Here is a 20126-nt window from a genome sequence, read left to right as displayed (position 1 = left end):
GTACGGTCGAAAGCTTATATAGGAAAGTGTCCAGCGTGTTTTTCTATTTTTTTTTTCATATGGTCAGTTTGCTTTTCTAGACATTACCTTGTTGTTTTTATCTGTTTGCGGCTTCCACGTTCAGTTCTAAAATTCGCGCACAAGGCCGGGGGGGGGCCCTTACAAGCCATGTCGCTAAAGCATTCGTGCTTGCTTTTGTTGCTTGGTGGCCTGTTAATTGCTGCTTCTGATGATGCTCACGTTTGTTCTTGGGTCTTGGCCCTAACTTTGGTTCAACTGCGTCATGCGTTCGTAATAGGAGTGTGCAAATAGTACTTTTTTTCCAAATCGAATCGAATACGAATATTGTAGCTAAAAACCGAATCGAGTACTACTTGGATGCGAATCAAATACTCAGCAAGTTAGGGTCATATCGTCTGTAGGCTGTTTACGAAACATGAAAAGAGTCTAAATCAAATTTTATTCAAAATGGTATTTCATATATAGTTCACAACAATGCACAGCTGCATCAACCTTGTCTTCAAGCGCGATCAAGCCTTGATCCTATAAAACAAAAATATTGCCCAGTGCCATAATCAGTAATCAGAAGAAATTAGTGCTCAGTAAAGTCGAGTATAGTTGGCACGGGTTGATAAAATTGATGCAGATTGGCTAGATCTACACGCTGTCATTACGAGGACGCGTCCTGTCTTCCTTTGAATGACTTTCGTTTCTTTCGCTCTTTCTCACTTAGCGTATTTCCCGTTAGCTGGCGTTAGGCTACCGGAGATGGATAGTGGAGAGATTTATGAGTATGAGCTCACAAAATTCACACAACTTTCATTTCATTCGCTGCAGGCATAACAAACTTAACCTCAAATATTGCTGATTAAAGTGAATGAAATTTTCAGTGACTAAACATGTAAAGCGCCACTTCTCGGCAGATTAGAGACGTGTGAGCCATGACACGACTATGAGAATTGACTTCCGCGATTGTAGATATGTCTGATATTTAAGGCCTGTAATATTAATGTTTCCATACAAATGGACCGCGCCACGGCCGTACTGAAGCATGTAGACTACATTACACGGTAATCCCTGGTACTCGCGTAGGTTGATTGAGGCAGCAATCTGTAGTGGCTCGGAGCTGACGCTGCGTTCGATAGAGTAGTCCGAGGCAATGTTGCTTCGTGCCAATAGCTCGAAACGTATTAAAAAATTATTCGACGTCTTGCGAAAATGTTTGAACGGTTTCGTATAATTTTCAATGTCCACTTTTTGATTCGTTTAATGAATCGAATATGAGGATATTCGGTTCGGTATTCAAAAATTTCGAATATTCGCACAGCCCCAGTTTTTAACCTATAACTGCGTTTTTAAGCAACTTTGCATTCACTAGACGCGCCGTTACTCAGATTCAAACGTCGAAGCTTCGTGAAGGGGACAGCGGTCAGGCTTAGATTGCCACTGTTCATGCCTGAGCTCAAGGCACTTTGCCCTGTTCACACCGCTACAGGTAACTTGAGAGAAGTCACGGACACAATTCACAGCCTCAATTATGTTGTCCCTGTCAACCGTAAAAACAGCAAAGTCGTCTGCGTACGCCAATAGCTTCCCTTCGGCTGCCTGTAACTTAACCCCATTAATATTTTCGTGTTTCATTATCTTCATGCAAAAAGTGTCAATGTAAATACAAAATAAAAGAGGGCTGAGGTGGCAGTCCTGCCGCATTGATCGCTGCACGCTAACTGATGCCTCCATCACACTTGTTTACAATCAGTCTTGTCGCAGAGTTTCTATACGCCAGGGCCATGCCCTTGCGGATAACTGAGCCGAAATTCACATGTTCCAAAATTAAAAACAAAATGTCGTGAGCTAAGCAATCAGATCCTTTTTGAAGTCAATCTGGAGCATGGCAGGCCATCCCAGTAATCACAACACTCAAGAACACTTCGCACCTTATGAATGTTGGAAACAATCGACCTCCTATTTATACAACATCTCTGGTGGCGACCAACTTCGTCCTAATCACGGTCTTCATGCAACCTTGTGTCTAATACCTTCAAAGAATGTTTGTATTCAAAATTTGTAAGCGCTATGGGTCTTTATGCTCTAACCAGTCGTATTTATCTATTTAATCAGTTTTAGTAATTAGTACCGTGTTAGAAGACTCATATGATGGAGGCAGTGCATCTACCTTGTAAGCCTCGTTAAAAATAATGTTCAAGATAGGCGGAATTTTGTGCTCGAAGTATTCGTAAAAACCCTCGCTGAACCCATCCATTATCGGCAATTTCATCATCATCATCATCATCATCAGCCTGACTATACCCACTGAAGGACGAAGGCCTCTCCCATATTTCTTCCATTAACCCGGTTCTGTACTAGCTGCATCCACTTGACCACTGCGAACTTCTTAACCTCATCCGCCCACCTAACTTTCTGCCGCCCCCTGCTACGCTTTCCTTCCCTTGTAATCCAGTTTGTTACCCTAAGCGACCATCGGTTATCCTCTCTTCGCACTACGTGTCCCGCCCATGCCCATTTCTTCTTCTTGATTTCCACTACAATTTACCGTGGTTTAAACTGTCAGTTTTCTCGACTTCAGCCTCACCTGCACAATTCTAATCGCTATTTTACTTCGTTGTCCAGGTGCGGTATCTTATCGAGAAACTTCTTTTTAAATATCATAGTGTCTACTGAATGCGACGCAAAACGAACTTGAGAATGTAGGTTGAAAGCTGCTTTGATATGGTGTTACGACCAAGCATCCGCAATTGCGCGCTCTATTGTTCGCCTGTGGGCATGGATAAGTTTTGTGAATATGTGGTGATGGTCCAATGGCTCTAAGTGAGCCTGTTTCCAGGAATCCTGTTTTGTAAGCATGTTTTGCTTTGTGGACAACCTGCAAATGCCAAATTGACCCTGTCAAGAGAACGTCTGGAAAAACACAAAGAAACGTCCCCCTGAGGGAAATAGCAGGAAGTGCTTTCTTTCTTTTGTTCACCCTTCCAGTCGAGAAGTGCTATCCTCCAGTGATGAATGCCTCCTATCCAAAGGAGACGACAGAGTGACATGTCCGCTGACGTGCAGGACAAGAAAGGAGCATGACTCATACGGCCATTAAGTGATTTCCCGGGAATGCAGGAAAGATTTGCAATTGTCGAAAAGGGACCATGTTGGGAGCCCTATGCGGCGCCACGTGCACTCGGGTTTCTGAGAAGTAAAACCCCTTGTCAGAACCAGCTTGTGGTTTCTTTGCTGAAGAATAGAAATGTACCTCCTCTCCTCGCCGTACCCAAGCTTTTCCCGCCAACAAGTGATCACGCCCAACGAATGAATGCCGGACCAGTCAGTGCTTCAGACCATCAGTGCAGTGAAGTGTTCGATTGGATGCCGATACCTGAGGGGCGTGCCCTGGATTTGGTTGGTCAGCATCTTCAGAGAGGGGCTGGACATAGGGGGTTTTTAAGGACGCTGCAGAGCACGAAATGTCGCTCTGAGCCCTGGGTAAACGGCTCATCCAGTCGCTTCTCGCTATGAACCCTTAACGCTTGCCATTTTGCTGATGTACCCTTCTTTTTCGTGTAAATATTGTAAATACGTTTTCTCAAAGTGCCAGTAAACCTGCTTGTACATGTTTTACCAACTTCAAAGATTCAGTCCTTCTTCAACCCGGAGTCTCTGCACGCTACCAAGTGAAGGCCGGGTCGCCATAGCCCCAGCGTCACGACAACTGGTGGCAGCGGTGGGATCTGAATCTACAAGCCACAACATCTGATGACTGGAGTTGGGATCTGGATCTACAAGCCACAACATCTGGTGATTCGAGGTGGATCAGAATCTACAAGCCACAACATCTGGTGATCGGAGGTGGCATCTCAAGCAACAAGCAGGAGCAACAATCGGCCAACAAGAAAGCAGCTCGGAACATCGATCGCATGTGTGGGTGAGTGCTTGGCTTTTCTTCTGATGTGGACCAGGTTCTAGAACAGGGTTAGATTTTAGAACTGGTAAAAAGTGTTGAAACGCCTTTAGGTTTGGTAGTTTGCACTGTTGTTTTGGAAGTAGCCGACACTCGGAGCGATCATGGACCTACAAAAGCTGCAGAAACCGGACCTGTTGCTATTGTGTGAGGAATTGGGAATTGATACAAGTGGTTTGGCACGAAAACCCTTGATTATAAAGGCAATCACTGATCTGGGAACCGATGATGAGGAGCTCAGTGAAGCATGGAACCTCATCGGGCAAAAAAAGGAACAGCTCAGACAGCAGAAAGAGCGGGAAAAAGAGGAAAGGGAGCGCGAACGTCAGAGGGAAAAAGAGGAAAGGGAGCGTGAACTTGAGAGGGAAAAAGAGGAAAGGGAGCACGAACGTGAGAAGCTTGAGAGAGAAGCAAAAAAGCGGGAGCTAGAAATTGAGCTCCGGAAATTAGAAGTAGAGTTGAGCAAGAGGTCGGGCAATTGTCCCCAGCTAGCGGTACCTCTTCTCAACAAGGAGGCAGATTTCAAGATGTCAAAGTACATGCAGCCATATGTGATATCAGGGGATATCGGTCTGTATCTGGGTAACTTTGAGCGAACTTGCGAAGAACTGTCCTTCCAGCGAGACACGTGGTCTCAGAGATTATTGACGGTTCTGCCCTGCGAGGCAGCGGAGGTTGTCGCGCGGCTAAACAAGGAGGACGCGGACAACTACGAGAAGGTCAAAGCTTGCCTTCTGATTTTCGGAGACAGAGATGTGCAGGCCTTAACACGTTCAAAGGCGCGAGAACTAGCTACACTGCTCATTTCAGAAAAATCAACAGCGGAGGAAACGGCAGTTAAAACAGTGGTAAATGCGGAAAATAGCGGGCCAGAAAACTTTGAGAGCGAGGCATCTCAGATAAGTCAACATGAAAGTGAGCTTGATAAGACACGGAATGAGGACGTTCTTGAAAGTAACCTCTTGCCGCCAGTGTCTAGTAATCTCACGAGACTTTTAAGTGGAACCCGAGAGGACTTAGCTATGGAGCAAGCCAATGATCCCAAGAATAAGCTCGAAGTACAGTGGGAAGGACCTGCTAAAGTCGTTGCAGAGCTTTCTGACACTAACTACGCAGTGAAAATCCCCGATAGGCGTAAAGCAGTGCGCATTTATCATTGCAATCTTATGAAGCCTTATGAGCAGAGGGAAACCATGGTAAATCTAACGTTAAACCTTCCTGAGGAGATTGGGGATAACTTGATTTGCCTCAGCGGAAAAGGAAGCAACGCTCAGGAGCTTCTCAGAAAGACGGAGCAGAGAGGAGAACTAAAGAAATCCCAGCTCTCCGATCTGGGCGAAATAATAACAGAGTTTGAGGCCTGTTTCGTGGACAGGCCAGGCAGGACTGATTTGACTGAGCACGATATTGAGCTGACTTCAGACGTGCCAGTGCGATCAAGGTGCTACCGATTCTCTCCAAGGCAAAGAGAAATTCTGGATAGGGAAGTAACTCGCATGCTGGAATTGGGAGTAATAAAACCCTCGGAAAGCGATTATGCTTCGCCTATGATCTTAGTAGAAGCTCCAGGTAAAGACCCTAGGCCTGTGGTAGACTACCGAAAGCTAAATTCTCTCACCAGGGATCAAGTGTATCCTATTCCGAATATTGAGGAGAGAGTAGAACAGGTCAGTAGAGCGGCATATGTGACTACGCTGGACCTTACTCGAGGATACTGGCAAGTACCGCTCACTGAACGCGCCAGCAGATACGCGGCTTTCGTCACTCCGACGGGCAGCTTCCAGCCAACAATGATGAGTTTCGGGCTCAAAAATGCTCCATTTTGTTTTTCACGACTCATGGATAGGGTTTTAAAGGGGTGTGAAACATTCGCGGTGCCTTATTTAGACGACATTGCGGTTTTTTCCGACTCATGGGCGGACCATATGGTACATCTAAGAGCTGTACTGAGCCTTTTGCGTCAAGCTGGACTAACCGTAAAGGCCGAGAAATGTTGCCTGGCAAGGGCGACCGTGGACTACTTGGGTCACAATGTAGGTCAAGGTTTCAGGAAACCCAGCGAGATTAAGATTTCTGCGGTAGCAGACTACCCGCGGCCGAGCACGAAGACGGAAATTCGAGCATTCCTAGGTCTGACTGGATACTACAATCACTACATCCCTAACTATTCAGCTTTGGCCAGCCCTCTGACCGACGCTCTCCGCAAGACAGAACCGACAAATGTAGTCTGGGACGAACAAAAGGAAGCCTCCTTCGTAAACCTGAAGGCTGTGCTGATTAACCGTCCGGTATTGCGAGCTCCAGACTATGGCCGAGAATTCACGGTCCAGTGTGATGCCAGTGATCGAGGGTTAGGTGCTGTTCTCTGCCAGAGAGATGACGACGGTAATGAGCACCCCGTGCTCTGCTTGAGCAGAAAACTGAGTTCTAGAGAGAGGGCTTATTGCGCGTCAGAGAAAGAATGCGCTTGCATTGTATGGGCCATTCAAAAATTGCAGTGCTATCTTGGAGGGGCCAAATTCACCGTAGAGACGGACCATTGTCCCCTGGCTTGGCTGCAAACTGCGACATCGAAGAACAGTCGCCTTCTTAGGTGGAGCTTGATTTTACAGCAGTACAATTTTGAAATAAGATACAAAAAGGGGAAGTTAAATGGGAATGCGGACGCGCTTAGCCGCTCTTTCTAAGCGGTCCGAGATGTTCCTCACCAAGTATCCAAATTGATAATCAGGTTTTTTTTTTTTTTTTTTTTCTTTCTTCGTGCGCTTGTATATGTGTGACTATGTAAAGCAGCACGTTTGGTTTTCTAGGAATACGTGGGTCCTGAACGTCTTGAGAGTGGGCTTTTCTCGAACAACAATGGCAGTTTTCTTTTGACCTGGTCTCTTCAGACGGGAGCCGAGTGCTTGCTTCGACATGTGGTTGAGTTTCAGACAGCTCGAGCAATTTGGCCTACAACAATCAAGACAACGCGACAAGCAACAGCGAGCTTCAAGCGTTCACGTGCAGGCCATTAAGTCGTCTCTTCATGCAGCAGCTGGGACTGCTGCCCTCCGAGACTCTTCTGGCGGGGGAGGAGGCTGTTACGACCAAGCATCCGCAATTGCGCGCTCTATTGTTCGCCTGTGGGCATGGATAAGTTTTGTGAATATGTGGTGATGGTCCAATGGCTCTAAGTGAGCCTGTTTCCAGGAATCCTGTTTTGTAAGCATGTTTTGCTTTGTGGACAACCTGCAAATGCCAAATTGACCCTGTCAAGAGAACGTCTGGAAAAACACAAAGAAACGTCCCCCTGAGGGAAATAGCAGGAAGTGCTTTCTTTCTTTTGTTCACCCTTCCAGTCGAGAAGTGCTATCCTCCAGTGATGAATGCCTCCTATCCAAAGGAGACGACAGAGTGACATGTCCGCTGACGTGCAGGACAAGAAAGGAGCATGACTCATACGGCCATTAAGTGATTTCCCGGGAATGCAGGAAAGATTTGCAATTGTCGAAAAGGGACCATGTTGGGAGCCCTATGCGGCGCCACGTGCACTCGGGTTTCTGAGAAGTAAAACCCCTTGTCAGAACCAGCTTGTGGTTTCTTTGCTGAAGAATAGAAATGTACCTCCTCTCCTCGCCGTACCCAAGCTTTTCCCGCCAACAAGTGATCACGCCCAACGAATGAATGCCGGACCAGTCAGTGCTTCAGACCATCAGTGCAGTGAAGTGTTCGATTGGATGCCGATACCTGAGGGGCGTGCCCTGGATTTGGTTGGTCAGCATCTTCAGAGAGGGGCTGGACATAGGGGGTTTTTAAGGACGCTGCAGAGCACGAAATGTCGCTCTGAGCCCTGGGTAAACGGCTCATCCAGTCGCTTCTCGCTATGAACCCTTAACGCTTGCCATTTTGCTGATGTACCCTTCTTTTTCGTGTAAATATTGTAAATACGTTTTCTCAAAGTGCCAGTAAACCTGCTTGTACATATTTTACCAACTTCAAAGATTCAGTCCTTCTTCAACCCGGAGTCTCTGCACGCTACCAAGTGAAGGCCGGGTCGCCATAGCCCCAGCGTCACGACAATGGTCTATGGTCCGACAAGATCCTACTCATTTCTATTTGTCGATATTGTCACGTAGTGGTGACGAGGTCGACGACACAAATGAAGGGTCGATGATTGCACTAAAGAAAGTCTTTATTTGGGCTGACTTGCGCCCGCAAAAGAACTAAGCGACACGGCGGCGGCGATAGCAACAAACGTGCTGGTCGATCGTCGAACAAAGAATGCCCGTCACACTCGGCAACGCTCAATTTAAAGGCTGCACAGAACAATCTGGATAACGTCGCAAACAGCTACCAGCACGGGCTGGAACATTGTGGAAAGACACCCAAGAGGCCGAAACCTTCGAGACAGATCTCGGTGCATCTTGCGCTACAACAAAACTGATAAAGGTGTGACTCGCGACATCGAGCATTAACAAACAAAGATTACGGAACTGATACGCGGTCCAGAATCAAAGTGATAAGCCTGTATGCCGGCGGCTGTCAAAAAACAACAAATACTGTTTTGAAGGTTTCGCGGCATTACTCCCCCCTTAAAAAAACATCGCCTCGAGCTCAATTTAAAGGCTGCACAGAACAATCTAGATAACGTCGCAAACAGCTACCAGCACGGGCTGGAACATTGTGGAAAGACACCCAAGAGGCCGGAACCTTCGAGACAGATCTCGGTGCATCTTGCGCTACAACAAAACTGATAAAGGTGTGACTCGCGAAACAAAGATTACGGAACTGATACGCGGTCCAGAATCAGAGTGATAAGCCTGTATGCCGGCGGCTGTCAAAAAACAACAAATACTGTTTTGAAGGTTTCGCGGCAATATGGTTTCTTTCAGCGTTTGCTTTTTCTTACCTAAGTTCTCGCTTGGTTGGCGTCTCCCCTACTGCTGTGCTTTCTGCCCTTGCCCTTGCTGATGCTCCTCGATACTTTCTTTTTCCATTAATTCCGGTTATGGTTTTGTTTCCCTTATATCTTCCATTCATTTCCCAAGCGCTAGAGCTTCCATTTGAAGTAACTTAAGAGGCAGTTGTTTTAACTTCGTCTCTTCCTGTTTTTCATCAAACCGCATAAAGGATGCCCTGTCTATTGCTTTAATCTTTAAAGTTTCTTTACACAGCTCCCACTGTTGCAACATGTGTTCTTTCCTGGGTCTACTTTACCAATTTTTTCTATAACTGCATAGTTATAAAATTTGTCCTGCAGTAGCTCATTAGTAGGTCTGCAGCAGGCTAAGGCAGAGATGTCTTAGAGAGAGTTAAAATAATGCACGTGCCGCCAGGAGCAAAGACCTTTTCCTTTATATTGCATACTGAGCGTTACCAGTAAAGATGGAGAAAATAGATTTTTGTTTTTGTTAACGTTGGGAACGCATTGTCTAATATGCAAGAAACCGGTTGACGACGACGATGCAGCGCCGGCACGACTCTGACCTGAGCGCGCGCAAGCGTGGCCAAACGATCGTTTACGTCGTCGCCCGGAAAACATTAGACGCGCCCACAATGCGCTGCCGACCGGCCCTGATGCCATGTTTTGTTGTGTGTGTGTGTGTGTGTGTGTGTGTGTGTGTGTGTGTGTGTGTGTGTGTGTGTGTGTGTGTGTGTGTGTGTGTGTGTGTGTGTGTGTGTGTGTGTGTGTGTGTGTGTGTGTGTGTGTGTGTGTGTGTGTGTGTGTGTGTGTGTGTGTGTGTGTGTGTGTGTGTGTGTGTGTGTGTGTGTGTGTGTGTGTGTGTGTGTGTGTGTGTGTGTGTGTGTGTGTGTGTGTGTGTGTGTGTGTGTGTGTGTGTGTGTGTGTGTGTGTGTGTGTGTGTGTGTGTGTGTGTGTGTGTGTGTGTGTGTGTGTGTGTGTGTGTGTGTGTGTGTGTGTGTGCGTGCGTGCGTGCGTGCGTGCGTGTGTGTGTGTGTGTGTGTGTGTGTGTGTGTGTGTGTGTGTGTGTGTGTGTGTGTGTGTGTGTGTGTGTGTGTGTGTGTGTGTGTGTGTGTGTGTGTGTGTGTGTGTGTGTTTACATTGTTGGGTAGGGGTTTCTTTTTTTGGGTGTGCTGCAGCCAACAATAAAGAAGGGGTTTCCACTAGACTAATACGGAATGCAATATATGAGCATACGTAATGAGAACTGCGTACCTTCTGATGCAGTTATGCTTCTGGCCTCCATTGTGTACGACGCTCTATAATGACAGTCTATCACTGTGAGAGTGATGCAAGACCTGCTCGAATTTACTTTCGAGAGATAAATGAGATTTTGCTGAAAACAAAAACTTACGTAGGCTCTTCTGTCAGTGCTTCTTTTCGGTTAGGTCATGGTTTCTGCTCTGAGGTCCCACGTTGAAGTGACGGCCAGTCTTTGTAGTTATGTCAGCGGCACGAACATTCGCAGACACTTGGTAATAGGACGTGCCTGCAGTGTGTGCCAAGGCAGTGCGCGCCGAAACACTCTTGATTTTATAACTCACGCACCATTCTCTCCTACATTTTCGGGTTGCTCTGCTTGGCAAACAAAATCACACGGCTCTTAATATTTTGTCTAATGTACTCAGCTCACTCTGCACAGCGCTGTCCTCTTTTGTTCCGATAGTAATGGGGCGTATATTGTGATTACTGTACCGCATTCCTTATTATTATTATTTTTTTTTCTTTAGCCTATGCTGCATTGCCCATCACTTTAGCAACGAATGGGAGATGAAAAAACTACGCGCACATATGCCCTGTTTGGTGAGATAGGAGCACTTTTTTTTCTTTGTTCTTCTGTGTATATTTCGGGAAAACTAGACACCCGAACAAAATACTAAAACAAATAAAAAAATATTTCTCCTCGGGAAAACTAGCCACCCGAACAAAATACTAAAACAAATAAAAAATATTTCTCCTTCATTATTCTCCTGTCGGCATATGAGCCAAGAAAACGGAGCCGTGCTTGCTTATTACTGATCATTATCTTCCAACAGCGGAACGATAAGCCCAACCATCATCTCTTGAGAAACCACATAGTACTTCCGTTTTCGATTTTTTGTTTGTTCATGTTTTGCTTTTTGTGGCGTGATTTTAACAGGAAAAGCATGCTCAGGGTAGCCTATATGTAGTTCGAAGGGCTAGGGAACTTTAATGTGCAGTTGACAAAAGTAAATTTCGTGGTTTCAAGTTTAGTCTTTTTTTTTTCGTCCGCTTCTATATTTTTCGTCCGCTTTTATATGCTTAGTCAGTTATTCTCTGAATGAAAACAACGAAAGCTAAAAATAAAAATAATTGAAGAGTAAGTGCATTAGTCTGCTGAAGTAACTGTGATGCATATTTATTAGTTTTTGAAAGGAGTAGCTTGTAATGTAATTTAATTACATCACTGCGATATTCTTCAAATTAATTAGCAACGTAACATTAATTCCTTTTTTTTTAAGTAATTTTACCATACATGCCAATCAACTTAATTTTTTATTTATGAGATAGGTAGTCGAGGTGATAGAATTTTGCGATAAATGCGAGCAGTTTGGAAGATGTTTTGCCATTTGTGAGGCAGCGGTTATTGTGTTATTTCCATAGCCTGCAGCGGTAGCCACGAGAACGAAACAATATTTTGTTTGTGTACCTTGTGCAATCCGCTTTTTTATTGTGTCTTTTCAGTGCCCGAAGGCGGGAGGGGGGGGGGGGGGGCGTAGGCTGTATTCAATAGCTAAGGTATTCCATTATGTGGCCGGAGGGAACCATTTGAACAAAAAACCTCGGCACAGCTAGGTAAAGCAAGTCAGGCAGAACTTGCATTTTTTTTTTACCAAAGCCATTGCTCTGATAGAGCAGGCTAAACAACCTCAGCCAAATTCGCTGCCCTCGCCACAAGACGTTTGCAGTGTAGCTTACGACGCTGCGTAAGTCATTGGAGGTGCACCATTCCTTCGTGCACTGTTACTCTCGTCTATCGTTCGAGGCATCTTTATCCATGTTACATAAGGATCGTAGTTGCAGTGTGGCTGCTTAACTTTGGCCTTGCGTTGAAGTGTATTCAGTATGGCATTCAATAAATGCCCTTTTCATACTTCTCTAAGGGTGTAGTTTCTACGGTTCCTGTTAAGAAACATTGGTTTATTTATGTGCGCTTGCCTCTTCCTAGAGTGGGCGTTGATACATGTTCTCAAGGGACGTTAACAAATTCAAGAAGATCGAAATTAATTTGCAATTCTCCACTAAGATATTTCTCACGGCGCATGTGCGGAACTGAGACGCTCAACCCTACATATACTATATATATACCTACCATACCAACTTTATTGTCTGCAGCAACCTGTCATGAGGTATTTAAGGGTAGAGGGTAGCTCAATAGTTTCCAGACCACAGGGTGTACATTCAGGCTCCGCAATTGGGCACCCAAGGTAGCTATGAAGTCATCAAGGTCATTAGAGGTGAGAATGTTCTCCCTCTACTGCCTACAAGAGGTTTTCATTTTGGTGGTGTCGTGAACGCCCCGCATCATGGCTCAAACGCGGACAGTGCGGCATGGGAACTTTCGATCAAGACTTACGTACGTCATCCCAGTTCTCATTAACATACCACGTCTTTCTCCTCTTCTTTATGAAGACAGTTCAAAATGTTCGTTGTGTCCCTCCTGCTGCAGACGCGCCCGTCTGCAAGAGCCACCAGAAGTGGGTCTACGGCGTGTCGAAGCAGGAAACCGTGTCCGTGCGGTGCGAGCTGGACGCTGACCCTGCGGAAGCCACCTTTCGCTGGGTCTTCAACAGCTCCACGACCGGCCGACGTAGGGACCTGTCCCCGCAGGACGTCTCGTCGAGCGGCTCACGAAGCACGCTGTCGTTCGCGGTGCGCTCGGACGACGACTACGGCACCCTACTCTGCTGGGGCACCAACTCGGTCGGCATCCAGCGGGACCCGTGCGCCTTCTCCATCGTGCCCGCAGGTAAGGTTATACTTTTGCTCGCAGCCAAAGAAAGCGTTAATTCAGCAGAACCGTTCATTCCTGAAGCACCCCTTCATTCTGCGTGCGGAGTCTGGTGGTGCAACGTCCGTACTGCAATGGGCAGGGATCTGCTGGTTGTGTCAATAGGCGCCATTTTGTTTCTTTAAAACCCCGCATTCAGAGGCTGTACTGCAGCGGTCACGCTGGGTGCACCGCCGCTAATGGCGGCCACATAACGGAACTGAATGCGGTCCTGATAAAGAAAACACCTTACACTTACTTTTACATAGAACATCTCTGAGTTACAGATTTTTTTTTCCATCACAGCAATGCACTGCCTATGTGTCCTCAATGATATCCGAGAGCGCCATTTCTAACTAATCGAATGACGAGGCACAATGGAGAACAATCCTTTTTTGCACGTCACGCTAAGCGCCCTTAGAGCCGTTGATTCCAACATTCAATCGAAGAACGGTACAATTTGCATTCTGCTTTAATTACGTGCTTTAACTCCATTGACGCGAATAAACAGTGGTCGTTATCTACGTTATAGCCAAATATTCAATTTCTGTAAATCATACCAATTCTCAATATATTAGAGCAAGAACTCAGTTGCGCCAGGTTTCGGCAAAGTGTTCGGGTAGGACAATTTGACCTTGAAGCCGGGAACTTTCTTAGTTTAAATTTAAGTAGGCCGCTTAAACACGGCGTTAACCAATTACCTCAACAACATTGCTCTTGGCATTTATTGACTTGGAAGCTTAACAATAAGTGTAACCAATCCTGCAGAGCTCTTCCTCTGTACTATGTTTAGTGCAGTTACGCCTACATAATTTTTGTTGAACACTAATAATTCATCTGTCGTTTATGTTTTATGTAGAAAATGTTTTGAATTTATCTTATGTCATACCGAAATCAGTTAACCTTTTCAACAATTAACAACCAATCTAACAGCCTGACAGTTTTTGAAGCAAAAGAAATGGAGGATAATAAACTGGCAGCAATGAATACAAAACATTCTCAGCAGCCCTCACATAGCACGACCCAGCAAATAAACACGCTGTGTAAGACGACCCGGCATCCAACTCACGCACTGCGCCTCCTGAACAAGAAGATGACTCTACGCTCGCTTGCGCGTGCTGAATAAAACAGCACTAAAACTTTGCAGGTATTTTCGCGGCCCGGATCCTGTGTCCGATGTTTTTAATGAAACCAGACCTGCCCTCCATTTGTAGTAAGCGACTTTTCTCCGTTTAGGCGGTGTTAAATTTTCTTTCATGGTATAGTATCCTCACAGTTTTTAATCGCGATAATATTTTCGGTAATTGATTTTGTAAAATAGCCTGTTGTACGCACGTGCCCCCATGTCATTGTATAAACGTCGTGACGTTATACTGCTATCCGAAGAGCTTTTGGTACTTGCCTGAATTGAGTCTATATTATGAAGTTAGAAAATTGGATAGAATTTTTAACTCAGACGACTTTTGTTGGCAGCTGTTTCTGTCGACGCGACTTTGCACATTAACGTTTCATGCGATCTGTTTGCGCACATTTTCGATTATATCATCAACGTACAGAGCTTTACGTACTAGGTTTAAACTTGATTTGTCAAGAAAACCAGTGTATCGAAGAACAAAGTCTATCACGTATGCGCATTGATTGGGCTTGAATGCTTGGTTAAACTCAACAAAATAAAAATCGAATCAGAAGCAAAAAGTGCTTTCCTGCTAGCGCTGTCGGACATCTAAAGTAAGTAGATAAATGGTTGAAATTGATGCAGGGTTTCGTGCTAAACCTGGCGCTCAGTGAAACTGCGCGGATTTCGCTCCTTTCGCGCACCTAAGCGCCCCTTCGTTTCGCTTATGCACTCACCGAGCACTTGAGCTTTCATCGCAGCACCCTTGTTTACATTCCTTGCACATTTTTCGGCATTCCCCCTTCCCGCATCATGCCCCTTTCTCATTCCTAATCTCTTCGCGTTCAATATTTCCAGCTTTTCGGCACCAAAACCAAAGTTGCGAAAGGGCGAACCATAAAAAAAAAAAAAAAACATTGAGGTAACACCAAAAGGAACAGAAATAAAGGTTGCGAAGGAAGAGAATAAGGAAAAGGGGACTGCTCGACCCTGCGCTGTTCGCAAAGCGCTCGGCTCGAATTCTTCGACGGCGCCGATAGCTAGAGGCATGATAGGAGGGAGGGGGTGGAAGAAGATGCAGAGCTCCCGCGTACGGATAGAGCCCATTCATTTTCTTTGCCCCTTAAGGCTCCGGCAACGAAGGACCTTAGCGGTGGCTTGTCTGCGTGCAGACGCGAACGGCCTGTTATGAATCTGCGGCGGCGGCACTTTCGCTTACGAGTGATGCACCATCGCGCCCATATATGCATGTTATTGATTCTTCGCCATTCGCCAGTGACGCTCGTTCCTCGAGTCGCGGCGGTGGCGACGACGACGAATAGGCCTCGCCCAGCGATATCCGGCGCCCTCGCTAGCTCCCGGCGGGATGTGAGCGCGTCAGGAGAGCGCCCTCACGCGCGGGTCCTCCTCCGCAGCCTCCTCTTTTGGCGCAGACAGCCGTGGTGGCGACGGCGGCTGTAGCTTCGAGACCGGCGAGAGTCGTCGGAGCGCCGCAAAGTCATCGCTCTTCCTTTGTGCTCCACCATCGTGTCTTGTTGGCTTTTGCGCGTCTTCGACCTCAGACTGACTGGCTCCCACCAGGCGGCGCGGGATGCCCCGCGCCACCGCGGCCGCCAGCGACGACGCCGTGCCCGGCGGCCCGCCGATGGGAAGCGGTGGCGACCATTCTTCATTTTGTGCGATTACTTGGCGTGTTTCGCCGGCGAATAAATCTCCGTTAGCTCCGGCGCGAAGCCCTCAGATAAACGGGCAGAAGCGGGAGCATAGCGAATGGAGAAGTGGGAGCAAGGGGAGGGGAACGGGTCTGGTAGATACACTGTCCTTGCTGACGGTGCCGAAAGTGGAGAGGCGGAGGTTGGGGAAGGCAACAAGCAGAATAAGTAAGACTACTGTCGGTCTCCTGTTACCTCGTTCCCTTTTAGTTGTTTCTTCTCCTCGCTTTCTAAGCGATTTTCATCTTTTTATCAAACTTTCGTTTATTTCCTTCATTCCTTATATTTGTACCGCGAGAACAGAAACGTTGTGGGTGGTAAAAAGGAATAATTGTTAAACTCGAAGAAAGGGTGGGAAGGAACTGACGATGGTAGCCCGCGAACGTTTAGAACGCTATGTCGGCGGTGCGTTACGGAGGCTGTGGCCGACACTCGTGGAAACCTGCACCTTAAAATGGCAAAAATAAGAACACGGAACCTCATCGACATCACAAAGCGGGTGCAAAGAAGAATTATTGCTTATTCAAATTTTCTTTCCTTGCACATGGGCGACCGCTTTAGCAGGAGGGTATGCACGCCTGTAGAGAAAGTCGAGGTAGGTGCGCGATGAGGTAGCTACAATAGGCGAAAAAAAAAATCTCATAGTTGAAGACGCAGCTTTACGGACGATTAAAATAATGTATCGTATCTTAACGCCAGAGAATATTGATGATACTATAATGTCACACTTTTTTGGGTTTCAAAGCTCCACGTTCCAACTTCAACATATTCTTTATTCTCCTTGACAGGTTGCTAAATAAAGTATATTGTATTGGATCGTTCTTGGTGAATTTTTCTCCGCCTTGAAGGAGAGGGGTTAATCGATAGGAACCCCGCAAAATATTTATTTCGTTCTTTTTTTTCTTGTTATTATAAACCAGCAGCTCAATATATTCTACATGTTTTTATGTCGAGGCATTGTGATCACAGTATGCGAATAGAGATTGCGGCTGGAGAGGGCAAGTAAAATGAACTTGCAAGACAAAATTCTAGGGACACGATCTCCACGTTAAGGGTACGGCGCAATAGTGACATGCGGTCCTCACGAAGTGCGTCCGCGCACAGGAATCGAAGACCGATTCGCAGATTATACTTCGCAAAGCTACCTACCAACGAAGAACGCTGGAACAATGAAGGAACTCGTGGATGGATGGATGGATGGATGGATGGATGGATGGATGGATGGATGGATGGATGGATGGATGGATGGATGGATGGATGGATGGATGGATGGATGGATGGATGGATTGGATTGGATTGGATTGGATTGGATTGGATTGGATTAGATTAGATTAGATTAGATTAGATTAGATTAGATTAGATTGGATTGGATTGGATTGGATTGGATTGGATTGGATTGGATTGGATTGGATTGGATGGACGGACGGACGGACGGACGGACGGACGGACGGACGGACGGATGGATGGATGGATGGATGGATGGATGGATGGATGGATGGATGGATGGATGGATGGATGGATGGATGGATGGATGGATGGATGGATGGATGGAATATAGGAGCGTCCCCTTTGAAACGGGGTGGTACATAGAGTGGTATATAGCCACATAGCACCAATTGCGCCATCTGTCGGGGCAGCGCCGCGATGTGCATCAGATTGCAGAGGTGTGTTCAGATGGCCTCCGCATACCAGCGCGCCTCTATGTCACGTAAAGCGCATATGATAAGAAACGCGAATGTGCCCTTTACTACTCGTTCAATGAGTACCTCTGTAATTAGAACTTTAGAACTCCAGTAATTCAACCTAATACCTTAATAAAGTTATTAGCATTAACATAAGATACTTAACATACATTCGCAAGATTTTCCTTAGTGAAGCTCATATTCTACTATGTGTTTGCTGTCGACAAGAACGTTCCGCATTAGTTTTCAATGGTATCTTCTACTACTAGAGGCGCGCTAATTATAAACTTGAAAATAATGATTTCGCTACCAGTCGGAAGATAGCGTTAAAGGCCTCTTTCACCAGAAAGTCTGGCGTCGTCGTTTTCGGCGTCGTTGGCGGCGTCAGCGTTGGCGTTGCGAGCGAAAAAGCACGAGCATGGCACTGACAGGTGGCAGCTGGCACCTAACATTACCGAGCACTAACTGGACGTAGGGTTGTCTGACGTTGTGTTTGGCAGGAGCTGCCAGCCCCGGCATCTCTTTTCATACGAGGGTGATATCAGAATCAGCCTGCCAGGACTCTTGCTTTCTGTGTCAAACGCTTTATCCTTAGGCCACACAGGTGCGTTCATATGGCTTGGTTAAAACCGGGGCTTTAATTTTCGGACGGTAACGTGGCCCCACTAAATGTTTTTTTTTTTTTTTTTTTATTTATTGCGAAAGCAATGTTACGCCAGGTGTAACCGCTCGTCGCTGCGTGCCGTCTCAGTGTTCGTGGTATCCCTCATAAAAAATTCATCCTGCCATGACGTTTGAATTCATGTTACCCCTATGCCACGGGCAGGAGCTGCCAACTCGGGTTGCTCCTTTCGTATGGGAAGGTTGATATCAGAATCAGCCTGCCAAAACCGTTTGCATTCTCGTTACCCCTACGACACGCAGGCAAGTAGGGGAATAATGTAGCAGGCAAAAGAAGCTTCCGCCATTGCTTTCGCAATTCAACTAGGGTTAACCAGAGCTAAACCACAACTAATTTTTTTTCGTAACGTACCTCAGAATAATTCGCAGTCGCCCCACAATCAAAATCTATGTCCAAGGAAGATGGACTAGTTAGTGTAGTATTGGTAGTAGCAGTAGAGCAAGAAAATAATGACTGTTTGTCGTGGCGCTGGGGCTACGTCGACCCGGCCTTCACTTGGTAGCGTGCAGAGACTCGGGGTTGAAGTAGGATTGAATCTTCGAAGTTGGTGAAATATGTACAAGCAGGTTTAATGGCACTTTGAGAAACTTATTTACAAGATTATTTACACGAAAAAGAAGGGTACATCAGCAAAATGGCAAGCGTTAAGAGTTCATAGCGAGAAGCGACTGGATGAGCCGTTTACCCAGGGCCCAGAGCGACATTTCGTGCTCTGCAGCGTCCTTAAAACCCCCTATGTCCAGCCCCTCTCTGAAGATGCTGACCAACCAAATCCAGGGCACGCCCCTCAGGTATCGGCATCCAATCGAACACATCACTGCACTGATGGTCTGAAGCACTGACTGGTCCGGCATTCATTCGTTGAGCGTGATCACTTGTTGGCGGGAAAAGCTTGGGAACGGCGAGGAGAGGAGGTACATTTCTATTCTTCAGCAAAGAAACCACAGGCTGGTTCTGACAAGGGGTTTTACTTCTCAGAAACCCGAGTGCACGTGGCGCCGCATAGGGCTCCCAACATTGTCCCTTTTCGACAATTGCAAATCTTTCCTGCATTCCCGGGAAATCACTTAATGGCCGTATGAGTCATGCTCCTTTCTTGTCCTGCACGTCAGCGGACAAGTCACTCTGTCGTCTCCTTTGGATAGGAGGCATTCATCACTGGAGGATAGCACTTCTCGACTGGAAGGGTGAACAAAAGAAAGAAAGCACTTCCTGCTATTTCCCGCAGGGGGACGTTTCTTTGTGTTTTTCCAGACGTTCTCTTGACAGGGTCAATTTGGCATTTGCAGGTTGTCCACAAAGCAAAACATGCTTACAAAACAGGATTCCTGGAAACAGGCTCACTTAGAGCCATTGGACCATCACCACATATTCACAAAACTTATCCATGCCCACAGGCGAACAATAGAGCGCGCAAATGCGGATGCTTGGTCGTAACACTGTTCTATAACCATGTATACTGTGCATATCACTGCCACATTATTTACGCCATTATAACGTGAAATGAAAATACCCTCACAACTGTCATATAAACTCGTGTTGCACCATGATGACCATCCTGTAAGATGTTTCTTTGTTCATTTATTTTTGTCCTGTCTACTCTGACGGAACTTATAATGTATGGTTAGATACAACTCCAGTCTGCGGTTACCGCCACACAGACAAAATTCCTTCGTGCCTAAAATGTGTCCGATGTTAAAGTTCTTTTTTTTTTATGTGTTGCCTACACAAAAAGCTAATCAACAGACAAAATTGCATGCTGCTGAATTTTTATGTATAGTCATTGTTCGGTATAGCCAAGCATTTAAAGAATGATTTCGTTTGCTGTTCCGAATGAGCACCACAATCATGTAGGTTATAGCCCATTGCTACCAACTGCCGGCTATATAATGCACAGCATCCGTTAATTTTTATTTATTTTTTTAGTGCTGTTTTTTTTTTCTTTGTCTATAATAACGCACGCTAGCATTAAGTTCGCAGGCCGAAGCTCAGAGCAGAATTTACACGCGAGCAGCATG

The 20126-nt window shown here is 46.1% G+C and overlaps 1 protein-coding gene across 1 annotated transcript in view; it reads left to right on the top strand.

Moving 5' to 3' along the window:
• LOC146185721 (protein turtle homolog B-like) overlaps window positions 1-20126 on the top strand; it is a 149465-nt gene that overhangs the window by 90607 nt on the left and 38732 nt on the right. Inside the window, exon 7 of the mRNA XM_084607902.1 lies at window positions 12598-12897. Within this exon, the coding sequence (XP_084464028.1) occupies window positions 12598-12897 (300 nt within the window). The remainder of the gene's footprint in view (window positions 1-12597; window positions 12898-20126) is intronic.

Source organism: Amblyomma maculatum, chromosome 6 (genome assembly GCF_055883805.1).
Source record: "Amblyomma maculatum isolate TAMU_Amacu chromosome 6, ASM5588380v1, whole genome shotgun sequence".
NCBI lineage: Eukaryota > Metazoa > Arthropoda > Arachnida > Ixodida > Ixodidae > Amblyomma > Amblyomma maculatum.
Note: the sequence above shows the minus strand (reverse complement) of the source record. Positions and strands in the feature narration are given on the sequence as shown.